Here is a 13,742-nt window from a genome sequence, read left to right on the forward strand (position 1 = left end):
CCATAACCTCCTTAGATCTCTTTAGAATGGTAACCTTCCATCATTTGTTTTATAGGCCTTTTGCCCGAATTTTCAAAAGTTTAATTCCCAAAGCGGATTTTTATTCAAATAGAAAGTGAAAAGTGGACCTTGATGATGATGAAATATAATCAAAATATATTCTTTGGATGATGCTAAAATCCACAGAGCTGCTTTGATTCAATCCATGTGTCTGATTTACAAATTGAATCAAGACAAGAATATGGATTTTCGACTTTGTTGCCTAGAGTCTAATGTTGGTAGTAGGAGGGACTTTAAATTGAACGTATATGTGGGCATGCTAACCAATAAAGACAAGAATTTAGGAGGAGAAAGTCTTGAGTTCTCGTAAAAACGGTCTGAGGCCGGGTTGATTGCAACCATCTGGAAAAGACAACAGTTCAAAAGTGAGACAGGGTTGGGAGGGTCGGCAGCAGGGATTGGTAGTCGCAGGGAAGCGGGGAGGGGTTCTGCCCCCTGATCTGACCCAGCATGCACTGCTTTACCCTTGCACCTGTTGGGGGGGGGATCCAGTGTCTTTACTTCCTCTTCAAACAGCAAATAAAAGAGAAGGGCAGGCATGAGATGGAGACAGGAGATGATCTGTTGGGCCAGATGTAGAATCTAGCAAGTTGTCCCAGACATACAGGCTGCCAGTAACCAAGACATTGTAGTGGTCTGTGATAAGGGTCCAATAATCTGTCAGTGGGGTGAGCTGTTTGCTGCTTGGTATTGATTACAGATAGTTGACAAAATGAATGATGAGTGGTCAATGAAATTTCTGTTCTCATGTCCTTCTTAAGGCAGTGATTGCATCGTAAAGTTTCGAGCATTTTAAAATTCAAAGCAATCAGGGTAACTTTCTATCTTTTCACCATAAATATATTTTCCCCCTTAGTCTGACGAAGTGCTGTGCTGTGTCCCAGAGTCCATAATTTCCTTAGTTTTGCACTGTTGATTGTGATGGGAAATTTTGGTGTGCTAGTACATTTATACTGTGATTTAGTTTATGTGCCTTACTCAACAAAACAAAACTATATGTGACATATGATTGTGTACTAAGAGAGTGGGAACAGGACCATATGGTTTGTCTCTGCCTTTGCTTTGATAAGGGGAAGTAACCAAATGGGGGTTGCAGGTTAATGTTTAGGTGTGAAGATCCTAGAGATAATCAAAGGTAATAGAGACACATGTCTTTGTCTGACAAGGCTCAGAAGAGGAAGGGGATGACTGGAGGGGTCAATGGGGAGCTTGAAACTGCTGATCAATTGTTGTAATGTAACTATCTGATGTTCCCCCCTACTGTGGCTGAGATGTTTAAGAGCAGGAGACAAACTGACTTCTTGGCTCATCCTCTGCAGACTGTGTTGCAGTCAGTATGATGGTGAAGCCTTCTCTGTGCAGAGAATAAATATATTAAGGACAGACTTCTTTCCTCAATGTTTCAGTATTCAGTTTCAGTATTTCAGTTTCAGTATTCAGTATTTCAGTTTCAGTATTCAGTTTCAGTATTCAGTATTATAGGACTCACGCGGTACTATTGAATAGTTTTTCCACCACATGATTCTAGCTGGATGGTGCCCACATGGTTCCCTGCTGGATAGTCACTTATTTACAACATCTCCCAGCATTCACTTGAAACACTTGGTCATATATTGCCACAGGTCACTAACAGAAGTCAGTGAGGAACAAATCAATTATGAAACTAGGACTGGATACAAAACTGCACACTAGATATCAGAGGCATATTTTGCACCAATGACTTTCTGTCCTTTTGTCCAAGCAACTAGTAGTAAAGAGGTCAAAGGTTAGGTTCTCAATATCATGACATTTCTGTGCTTGTAAAGACTGAAGAAAGTTTTGGAGAAATGATGCACTGAGGGGAAAGTAGAAAAAAGTATCTCTTATCTCTCAGAAGAGTGAGTAGATAAAAGAGGGAGTGGAAGTAATTCAGTTGGTAATGTGAGAAAGTAATGAGTTTCCTTTCTTTGATTGAGAAAAGAGAGTTACTGTGCCAGCAGCATAAAGATGCCTTCCCCCTCCCGTTCCCTACCCATGCTGGTGCCCTGTCTTCTCCAGGACCAGTTGTCCACATCATCAATCAGTCTTTCTGGTGTCTGTTCTCTGGTTGACAGCCACTACTGATTTTGTTGTCCCAAAGGTCGCAGCCAGGCAGGCAGCGATCTAAGCAATGCAACACTACATGTCTGTGTTGCATACAGTCACACCACTGGAAGCCTCAGAGAACACATACGGACATCTGCAGGTTACCACCCGCACACGTACTGAATACCGTACTGCCCATACATGTGGCTACACCATACAGATATACAGCATTATGAAGAAGAACCCAGACATGTATCCAATTAGGTCACTAACATTAAATGAGAAGGAAAACATTCAGTGTCTCAAAGACACTTAAACAGACAGCGTTTAATGCTGGGATTGAAAGTAAAAACCTTCCTACTTCATACGACACTGAAAACAGTAGAGAGACAAACTTCTACAGTATCTCTACTACTTTAAAGGTACAAGTAATAAGGAAGCACAGCCCTCTTCACAGTGGAACACACAAGCAGTTATATCTCAGGCCTTTTCAAGAAGTCAAGCACTTCCTAAAAATAGAGCGTCCCCTCAAGTCACGGGGATCCCATGGTTCTCTGCAACATTCCTGGTGTGAACCATCTGCAGAGGCGGCAGGGATTCAATGTGGTGGCCGAGCTGTTGACCTTGTGTATTTTCACTTTCATTTGAATAAACACACAAACATGCTCCAAAACATTACATGCTATTCTTATTTGAAAGGAAATCCAGTAAATATATGGCGTGATATTGTATTTCCTAAATGATGGTACATTTCTCTCTCATTTTAAAGAGTTCAAATGCATACTATAGAAGTTACATATAGAACCATTTAAGTGTTGCTTGAGAGATCTGGTGTACAGTGGTCCTTCACAATACCATCAAGGAAATCATTTTCTTTGACGTTTTTCTCATTTGTGTTGGAATTCATTGTAAATATACTGAGGGATTTGCAGCATACTTTCCAGAAAAACACTGCTTTGTGCCATTGAATCATTTCTCTTGCCATTGTTTTGAAGCTAGCACTGTCATGGTTGGGTTTGCCCTGTGTGTGTGTGTGTGTCTCTCTCTCTCTCCTGATCATACTCATCTCCACCTGTGCCAATTCACCTGCCCCTGGCTTTTCCCTCTGCAAACCCCACTCAGCTCTACGCACCTGCCAGCAATCTGCTCATCACCCCTCACATACTTATACTCCCCTGCTTGCCCTGTTCCAGTTGCCGGATTATCCCTCAATTCATTCAGTTGTTACTTTCCTCTCCCCGTGGACTCGTCTCTTCTTCAGTGGTCTTTTCTTGTGTAGACCCTCTGACTCTCAATGTTTGTGTCTTTGCTTTTTGTGACCAAGCCCTTTTTGTGACTTTTATGTTTTTTCCAGTTTGGGTTTTTCTTGCTCCCTATTGGAGTTGTTTTTGGTTTCTGCTTTTGTCTGCTGAACGCCCAGTAAAGAGCCTTGCATTCACCTCACCTTGTGTCCTGTGTCTAAGTCTGCGCCTGAGTCTCTGCTCCACTCACAAACCCACACGGTTAACCGTGAACCGTCACAAGCACAATACAATTGCCATTGATTAGCATTAATTAAGCTAATTTGTGAAATATTAGCCTTCCAGTCATTTAATGGATTATGAACTCCTTGTCAGACATTAACTGTAGCAAAACTGGAACAAGAACTAGAGATGAAATACTACTGTCAGACACTGGTCAGTAATGTTAGTGGTTCGTTGTCCTGCTCGCAATGGTTTGGAGAGAAAGTCTTTGTGATATTCACGAGTGGCTCTTGGACTACAAAAGCAGCTACCTTCGCAGCATTTTAAATCAACCTGCTCACAATGAAGACCAACTACTGCCTAAGAAAGAACATGGTGCTAAAATTAAAAAATAAATAAAAAAAAACACTATATCTGCTAGATTCCATTTTAATTTGGAAAATTAGCTTCTGCCTGTACCTGAATTCACTATTGTTCATGTATGTTAGCATGGATATTGTTTATGTTTATTTTAATTAAGAAGGGACAATACATTAATTAACATGAGCTATTATGTAAATGTAACAGATTAAGCCATGCAAGCTAATTTCCATCTGCAGTTCCTGGCAGTTTGATGGCATTGAAATAAAACAAGAGAACATGAGCACAGACCTATAAGCATGAGAGAATGTGAAACATTTCAAAAACCTCTTAAACTAATATTAAGTGCTAAAACTCTTTGATTGTCTGGATTCACATCCTCTCCGGGTCTTGCTGCTACATAAAAAGATACAAAATATGGAATGACTTTTTAAAAGCCCTCTGACACCTGGGCTTAGCTTCGTATAGCCATTACTTCACTGCTAAAGAGTTTCCTGCTCGTCACCCAAACAGAAAACTCCCTCCATCATCTCATCCTCTCTAGTCGCCAAGAAAACAACATGAACAGAGCCTGTAGGCAGATTTCACTGAATACAAGACCTGTCATAGAAACAGGGAAAAGGAGCAGAGAAAGAATGACCAATTTACATGACTATGCATATACACAGAATAGATTATGATATAGATTATGATTTGTTCTGCTCTCCTCTGAACCCTGACATCCACCTGTGCAGTCACACCTGCAATCTGACCTCAACAGCATTTGATCTCTGGCTGTGAGATCAAGCGCTACAGAAAGCTGACCTCTGACCTCTCTGGTAAATGACACCCTTGTAGGCTCAGCCCTTATAAAGACAGAGCGGTGGAGGAAATGAATGAGTGACAGTATTAAGTATGTTTTGATACTGGATACAGTACTACTGCTGTTGATACAAAACTACTACTTATGCTAGTAATACAGTCATAATAATAGTAATCAGAACATTAATAAATCAGTCATACTTGGCCCAAACTGAAGCAAACATGAAAACTAGTGTGCTTTCTGATGAATATGGTCTTTGTATGAAAACATATGATTGCTTTCATTCTTGTAATGGATGACTCAGTGAATATTTCTTTAATTCGATGAAAAAACAGATATACCACGTGTTTCTGCAGCTGTTCTACTGTAACATTGCCATGTCCAGGCCATGGTCAAGCCCTACACCCCCACCCGACCACTTCGCTCTGCTGCATCAGGGCGACTGGTTCCCCCGTCGCTCAGAGGTCCCTGCGGCCGATCGACCCGGTCACGACTGTTTTCTGTCCTGGCCCCACAGTGGTGGAATGAACTTCCCACTGATGTCAGGACAGCGGAGTCACTGCCTATCTTTCGGCGCAGGCTGACAACTCACCCCTTCAAGAAGTACTACCCTGAGCCTTCCACTTAGCACTTATTTTATTCGTATTAGCTTATTGCACTTATTGTAATCGTATTAGTTTGTTGCACTTATTGTAATCATATTAGTTCGTTGCACTTATTGTATTGCGTGTTAGCTCGTTGCACTTATTGTATTTTGCCCTGGTTTATGCTCTTAGATGCTTGTTTAGCAAAGGATATGCACTTATGACTTCTGGTGACTAGTAGTTCTCTTGAATACCGATGTTGAATACACTTATTGTAAGTCGCTTTGGATAAAAGCGTCTGCTAAATGACTGTAATGTAATGTAATGTCAAGTCAAATCACTATGAGGTAAAAATCAGCATGAATACCATAATGTTCCTCTCTTGATCTCAGATAGTCTGAACTGGATCAACATCTCTGTCAAAGCTCCAACAGAATCCTGTGATATACGACCAAACATATGCAATTACTGATCACATACTTTGTCTGCTTCCGGTCCGGAGCTGTTTTTCATGGTTTGATTTAGAAAAGTGACATTTTAGATAATCAATATATAGATGTGTTTTTTTATATTTTCTTTATCTTAATATGGCACAAGTGTTGCCTTTTCCCGGTTTAAGGCTGCATTACAGTAACGTGATACAATTTTCTGAAATTACCAGAGTTCAGAAATTGCTGTTCTACTAGTTGCCTTTAACAACTTAGTCATTATATACACAATATTGATGGCTATTTATCAAACTTCAATTGATAACATGATATTTGATTTTCTCATTAACACCCAGCCCTAATCTGAGGTGATAATAGGCTTCCAGCTTTGCGTGTTTGTTTGCCCCATTTCTGTTTCAACAACACCTATGGGATGAACTGGAAGGCAGACTATTGTGCTGGTGACTGAATGGGAGAAAATCCCTAACCCAATTACCCTTTTGTGTATATGCCCATGTCACGATTTACATCCAGTGGCAACATTTAGTGCAAATGCAGGAAGTAGTGTGCCCTTATTGTAGTAAGGAAGAATAGTTAGGAGGTCACATCATGATTTTTATGCAGGATACTGGAGTTTGTGTTTTCTTGCAAGCTGGGAATAAACATTTGCCTTTTGAACAATGATGCCTCCCTAACGTGGACCTTGACTTTGCTCTTATGTGATCTTATCAGCAGAGAGAAGGACACGAAACAAGAGGAAAAAGAAGTACCTCAGACTGAGCCTGAGGACTGAAGTCGTTTTTAGACAAAGATAAAGATACACACAATGAGAGGGCAAAAGACCAAAGAAAAGAAAAAAGAGAAAGTCGATATGATGCTGTCATCATTAAAATGTCTGGTGAAATTGCTGTGTAACGGCGTGGATCATGTGACTGATAGAGACACTCAGATGCAGCAGAAAACAGCTGAGTATGTTACAGTATGTGTGTTTTTTCACGTGTACATAAATGTATGTGTGAGGAATGCTCTGCTAATCTAATAAGTGTTCATCACAGCTGATTGGGAGGAACACAAAGGCCAGTGAAGGAGGGAGTGTGAGAGTTGTAGTAAAAAGACAGTGAGGGATTGGTGCAGCCCAGAGAGAAACAGCATGACTCATGAATAGAGCCTCTCTGTAGAAAGCATTGTGTCAGCTGTTTGCGTAGAGCTGGTTCAAAAACACAGGCATATGCCAAGCAGGTTCAGCACAACACAAAGACCTTTATCAACATCCACAGGACATTAATACCTTAAAGTGCACGGAGAGACATTATACAGTGTCTAAGTGGGCACAGAGTGACCCTTATTAGTCAGACTAAACTAGTGTAATATAGCTGCATTCATTTTCAGAGTTCATTATGCAGTGACTGAAAAATAGTGTTCTTTAAATCTGACTGCAATTTCATGTGTTTATCAGCTACATTATTTGTGCAGGGAATTAGAAATCCTGACTTGATAACAAAGACACAATAAAATACCTTTTTATTTCAATTAAAAAATCAACAGGGTAATGCTAGAAAACTAGCAGACACACAGATAGTTTGTTTACTAGTCCTATTCTGGTCCAGAATAGTGAGGGGCGTCGCTGTGACTGCTAACCACCAGTCAGCCATTACATCGCACACCCAGCATACACTGTCCTTGGCTCAGACTGAGACACAGCCTAGTGCCTAAAGTGTGTGTGTGTGTGTGTGTGTGTGTGTGTGTGTCTCTAGAGTCTAGATTACATGCCTGTGTGAATGCATGCATGAGTATGTGCATAACAGCATGTCTATTTTTAAACATTTTTGCTGTTGGTTATTAGTTTTAATCTAATTAGAACAAGACTCAATAATAATATTTAAAAAATCAACGCTCTGTCTTGAAGCATGTGTTTCTACACATGCTTCAAGACAGAAGTCTGGTATGTCCATGTGCAGTATGTGTGTATGTGTGTGTGGAAGCACGTGGCCTGTGTGTGTGCGTGTGTGGGTGTTGCCTGTAAGTCCTCACCACCAAACTTTACAAACTTCGTCATTGTGATAGTAGTAGACAAAACACAGTTCTGGTCCTGCATTTAGACACCACCAAACAGCAACAGACTAAACACTGGATCGGCTTTAACAAGGCTGTTGAGGACCAGACACTGGAGAGGAGAGGAAATAATTGTGGTGTGTTTCTGAAAACCAACAGTGAGGCTACTTTTTACAAGTAACTGGGTGGGGGTCGGCAGTGGAAAGTACATTTAATCAGGTACTTAAGCCTAGTTTTGAGGCACTCCACAAAAGTTCAGAGTAAAATTCTCATCCTGGTTTCACTACCAGAGTGTCAGATACCGACAATTGTCTAGTGGCCCTCACCGTCTTGATACAGACCAGGTTTTTAACTAAGTCCAATCCATCCGTGTCAGTATTCAACACATGTAGAATTAAGAGTGAGAAAGTTAAGCAAAGGAAGGGTGGTGGATGGGACGAACAGACTTTTACTAGGGAGACCAGCGTTCATTAATTTTTACTGAGGACGTTATGTCACATGACGTTATGTTTTTTTTGTTGCCTTAACTTTATTACTTCTGGATCTTTAGAACCCAAAAATAAATACTAAAAACAAGCGTAACGCGGTATCACACACTCTCTGTTGGGCCATCCTGCATAACAAGTACTTTTTACGTTTGACATTTGAGTACATTTTGCTGCTAATACTTCCGTCCTGTTACTGAAGTCAAATTTTGAATGCAGTACTTTTCCTTATAATAGAGTATTTTACATGCTAGTATTACTTCTAAATTCTTCCACCACCACTGGCAGGGGTTGATGATTGGAACATGTTGGGACATCTATGAATAGTGCAAATAGTGCCTCACTCCCCACACTCCCCTCCCTGCAGGACATATATGACACCCGCCTCACCCGCAAAGCGACCATGATTGTGCGTGACTCCAGCCATCCCTCACACAGTCTCTTCAGCCTCCTGCCCTCTGGGAGAAGATACAGGAGCCTCCGAGCTCGCACCACCAGACTCTCAAACAGCTTCGTCCACCATGCTGTTAGGAAGCTGAACTCTCCCTCTTCTCTTTAAGACCCCCCATGTCTGATGCTGCTATATATAGAAGGATAGGTTTCTTTTTCAATATGTTTTCTTAATATTTTCTTTCTTAATATATGTTGTGTTTGCACTTTATTATTTATTATTTGCAGTGGCGGGCCGTCAGGGCCTGCAAAGCCTTCTCTGCTGGCCTAAACAGAATCACAAAGTTATAGCTATTTTATAATTTAATAATTTTTCTTAAATACACTACATGTATCATAATTTATAAAAATATTTTCCCCATTATCTTATTTTCTCATTGCACAGCTACTGTCTTCCTCAGTTGCTCTGCTTCCAATGCAGCTTGTTTTAAGTAGAGCTTTTATCCAATCAGATTTCACCTCTGTGTCTCTAGGTAAGAAGAGAGGCCCCAGGCCTGCAGACTCACAAGTGCATCCATGTGCAGTTTAAGTGAATGGGGACGATATTGTTGATTGTCATAGTCTTCAACCAATCAGATCTTACTTCTTGCACCCGAGAGTGCCCCAAATGGGGGGGCGACTTGTACACATGTAGTACAAATCACTTTTGAGAACGAATGAAATGATATTTTAAAATATTTCAAAAACGTACATGACGAAGAGATTCTGATCAAATGGACCTTGTAACCTATTGTAATCACTCAAAATTTCACCTATTTCTCGCCAGGAGAAGGCGAGCAATGTTCACCGTTATCGATCCCAGCCGCGATCTACGGCACTTTCACACACACTTCATATCCAGGAGCACTAGGAGAACAAACTGCATCGAACTATCGCCTCCAAATTATTCTACTTTAAACCATTATAAAGTTACTATTGATCTGCCACAGATATCAACTTAGCCCATCATCATAAACATTGAAACGCTCCGTACCTTTTTAGATGTTTCCTGGATGAAAATTGAAAAAAAAAAAATGTATCCGTGCGGCCATTTCGCAGCAGTCTCTCTCCTCATGCTGTGACAAAAACGGAGTCTCTGACGAGCTTCTATGACGAATGAGTAATAATTTCAGTTTGGGCCAATGGGTTTGACCCATGGGGGCGGATCACAGCTTTCGATTATTTTATTGGCTTAAAATTCTGTAAACAACTCAAAGAATGGGTTCAAATCTGTGGGAATTGCGCAAATCGGCAGATCACAGGCTGTGTTAGGTTCAAATACATCACGTAAAACAGAAATTCTGACGAAAATGAGCCATATTTTACAAGTTTTTATATGGTCCAGGCTCTCAAAATGATGCCAAACTGCTGTATTAGATAGAATGAACACTATTAGTGATAAAAGAAGTGAAATATAAAGTTAGATAGTATTTAAGTACAATAAAACAGCTATATCGGCTGCTTCCAAAATCAGAATTGACGTTGGCTGACCTCAGCTGACCTGTACACCGGCATTGATTTCTCAGGCATACTTAACTCTATCAAAGCCAATTCTTTTTTTTAAAGGACTGCTGACATGTTGTGATATGATTTGGGAGAGTTTAGGCCTGCCTGTGCATCATTTAAAATCAATAAAAGTGCTTTTTAGGCACAAAAAAAAAGGCAAACCTGAAGATTTTCAATTTGAGCTGTGTGTAACATTCGTTTCAGCATTTACCAGTAACATATACAATGATATGTACACATATTAACAAAGCTCACATTTATTTGTGCTATTTTGCCATTTCAATTATTCAAATAGACCTTGTAGTTAGAGATTTACACTCTCTAGAGTTTGGGTATGACATTTTCGAGCAGAGGTCTCAAAATAGGCCTAAGGTTCAAGGGGTTCTTGGACGCGCCAGAGCGGCCTGCAGGCCTACAGCTACGTCAGTATTAGCAGCAGTGCTGCAGTGAAATTCTGTGCTGTGATTGGTCAGTGGGCGAGCACGTGACTATTTTGAAACGAAATTTACAGCAGAGGCTTAGTCGAGTAGTGAGAGTTCATATTGAAATATATTAATGAAATTATGATATTTTTAGCATTTTGCTTGGTGTAGATTTTTTTTAAATTTGACCTAGCTTTGTTTTTTAACACTCAATGGCTGAAACTGGAAGATAAACGGATTTGTGAGTTGAGATTTCACCGTGGGATTAAACTCTTTGTGAACAAAGAAAAGAGGATGTGATCAGCATTTGGTAAGTCAACTGGTTTGTTTTTTTACATTAATATCTGGATGGCCCTTGAGTGTGTAGCAGAATGCGTGTTGCTGCTGTTGTTTTTCCGTTAAGCTAGTTAGCTTAGCCTCCCAGAACACTTACGGGCATCAGCTGTTTTTGTTCCGGTTCAGAGGTCACACAGACCGTTGTCTCCAATGGGCGCAGAAAACATTATATTTCCTACAATTTAAGCTTCTGTATTTTCCAAATGCACTATTATTCAAACGTTTTGTTCGGTTTGTAAGCCTCGTACCGAACGGTTTAATACATAACGTTATATAGTTACAGCCCAAGAAACGAATAATAATCCTAGCTGTGGCGCCATCATGTGGTTATAAGGTGGTATTTCAGCAGTGAAGGCCCAGGTATGAAATGCACGGCCCGCCACTGATTATTTGTATTCACTATGTGGGACTGGAGAGAAACGATTTTTCAACTTCTCTGTACGTAAAGTACTGAGGAAATGACAATAAAGCTGACGTTGACTTTGAAACCAAATTGTGCATTGGTGCCGCTACATTTTTTCTCAAATCCCATAAATTGTGTTCTTTGTTACTGTAAGTATACACAATATTATACAAAACCAAGATAGTATATCCTTTACCTCAGAGCTTATTGTTCACCCTCAGTGAAAACAAGTCATCCTAGGAATATTATGGGAAAAGTTGAAGCAACCGTAAGTCTATATTAAAGGATGTAGTAGTTACAGAGAAAATTTAAATATGCTAAAGCCCTAAAAGGTCATAACAATCTTATTACGCAATGCTAAAGACACACTGTAAATCAGTAGGAATATCGGAGTGATTTCTTCTTCTTGGCCCTCACCCCTTTGTAAGCAGCCCAAATGGCTGAGCTCCCAGTGTTAGAGATGCAGGCAGGGGACCAACACAACACTTATGTTGCCAGGGATGTTGCAGTGAGGCAGACAGCATATACACCTGCAGCACAAGCATTCAGCCTGCTCCCACAGCGTTGTTGTTGTCAGTCACATTCACACACAGAAAGTGCTAGATGCTTCTGACTGGGCTTACATAACAGGAGGCCTTTTTATCTGTGGGTAAAGTACTTCCATAGACACACATACATGCTGTAAACACAAACACACTCATTTGACCTAGAACTAGAATGAATTGTTGGATTACAGTTTATTATGATTTACTGTGATAAAACAGTAACTGTCTGCTAAATATAGGAGTGAAATATTAAGAGGTGTGTCCTGGTTAATACAAGCGAATCCTTAGCTACGACCTCTCTTCTCTCACAGGCAGGTGAACACACCACAAATAGCTTATTAAAGGTCATCATTACCTTTCTCCTCTGGCATTGTCAATCTGTTGTTTTCCCAAATGTGATATTTAGTTATGTCCTTCAATGATAGTTATTATAGACAATAACCCGAAAATCTGTTCAAAGTCCTCTGATGGTGTTGCAACACATCTTCCACACGCTCTGCAGCTCTGGTGTAATAATAGACGGGAGCACAGAGTGAATGCTCTGTCCGCCACTATCTCTGGAATGAGCTGTAGGTCATATGACTCCCAATGTCTCTCCCTCTCTCTCTCTTTCCCTCTCTCTCTCCGTCTCTCTCTCTCTCTCTCGCCATCTCTCCCTCTCGCTCTCTGTCTCTCCACCCCTCTCTCTCCCTCTCGTTATTGCAGCTATCTGTTATAAATAGAAGCATGTGCAGCTCAAAGAGAATGACACCTCCTCCTGGTAGTTTATCGCTGGGCGTGTCCCAGTCTCCTCAGTCCACACCAAACTCAACTTTGACATCCCCGTGATAACCAAACGAGAGTTCAGTATGTTTCAAATGTGTTTGGTGTAAAACTTTATCATGGGACATCATTATTTTAACAATGTATCCAATTAGTATAAGTAAATATTACATCAGTCACTCATGAAAAAAAAATGATGTGTCTGGAGAGCTGGAGAGTTCGACTTCTAAAGCATTTTTTTAAAAGAAGAAAATACCATATGCTATTTACTAAAGTTAAATTTAGTAGACTATACTGTATACTGCTAATGCTAACTTTGCACGCACTACTCCTTTTGTAGAGATTTGGGAAACAACTCAAAGCAGCGAGAGCCTCCTCAAGCTACACAAACAAATTTACATTTTACATAAGTAATTTAAAAGTCTTGTCTCTGAGTCTGAACGCATATGGCCTGATAAGCTTCTAACTAAAGAGAGGTCAACTTTGGAGCCACTTGCTACCTGGATTAGATAATATGTGGTTGTCACTCTCAGTGACCAACCCACAGGGAATTATCACTAACTCTGCAGCTCCTCTTTATCTTTGTAAGAGGTCACATTTTTCATTTGTAATTAGTCTGCCTGTGTTGCACCCTTAAAATGAACTGTCCAACAACACGTCCATCTTCATTTTGCAACTTTTATTTACAAACCCCACGGTTAAGCACAAGCACATTTTGCCTTCAGCCTGCATACATCACGTTCTCTAACAACTCTCTTAATTAAAGCGACAGCGCTTTCTTCTGAAGGGTCAGTACAACAACTTTCTTCCCTTTACAGTTGGCAAGCATAACTACTGAAGTAATACAAATATGAATGAACTTAAACACATATTTAAAGCAAATGATTTTATATTGACACAGTGATATTAAATTAGCAAGAAATATGAAATTACTATTCCAGTGCGCTACACCTGGAAATGCCAAAATAATCAATTCATGCAGCTATACAATGGGAGAAGAGCTACATGTTCTTTCTGCTGGATGAATGATTTCAGGATAAG

At 40.3% G+C, this 13,742-nt stretch overlaps 1 protein-coding gene across 1 annotated transcript in view; it reads right to left on the reverse strand.

The window, feature by feature from the left end:
- ablim2 (actin binding LIM protein family, member 2) overlaps window positions 1–12,447 on the reverse strand; it is an 85,958-nt gene extending 73,511 nt beyond the window's left edge. The window contains exon 1 of the mRNA XM_079184724.1: window positions 12,295–12,447. Within this exon, the coding sequence (XP_079040850.1) occupies window positions 12,295–12,310 (16 nt within the window). The 5' untranslated portion in view covers window positions 12,311–12,447. The remainder of the gene's footprint in view (window positions 1–12,294) is intronic.
- Between the last annotated feature and the right edge of the window lie 1,295 nt (window positions 12,448–13,742).

This window comes from Pholis gunnellus, assembly GCF_910591455.1.
Source record: "Pholis gunnellus genome assembly, chromosome: 23".
In the NCBI taxonomy this organism is placed as follows: domain Eukaryota; kingdom Metazoa; phylum Chordata; class Actinopteri; order Perciformes; family Pholidae; genus Pholis; species Pholis gunnellus.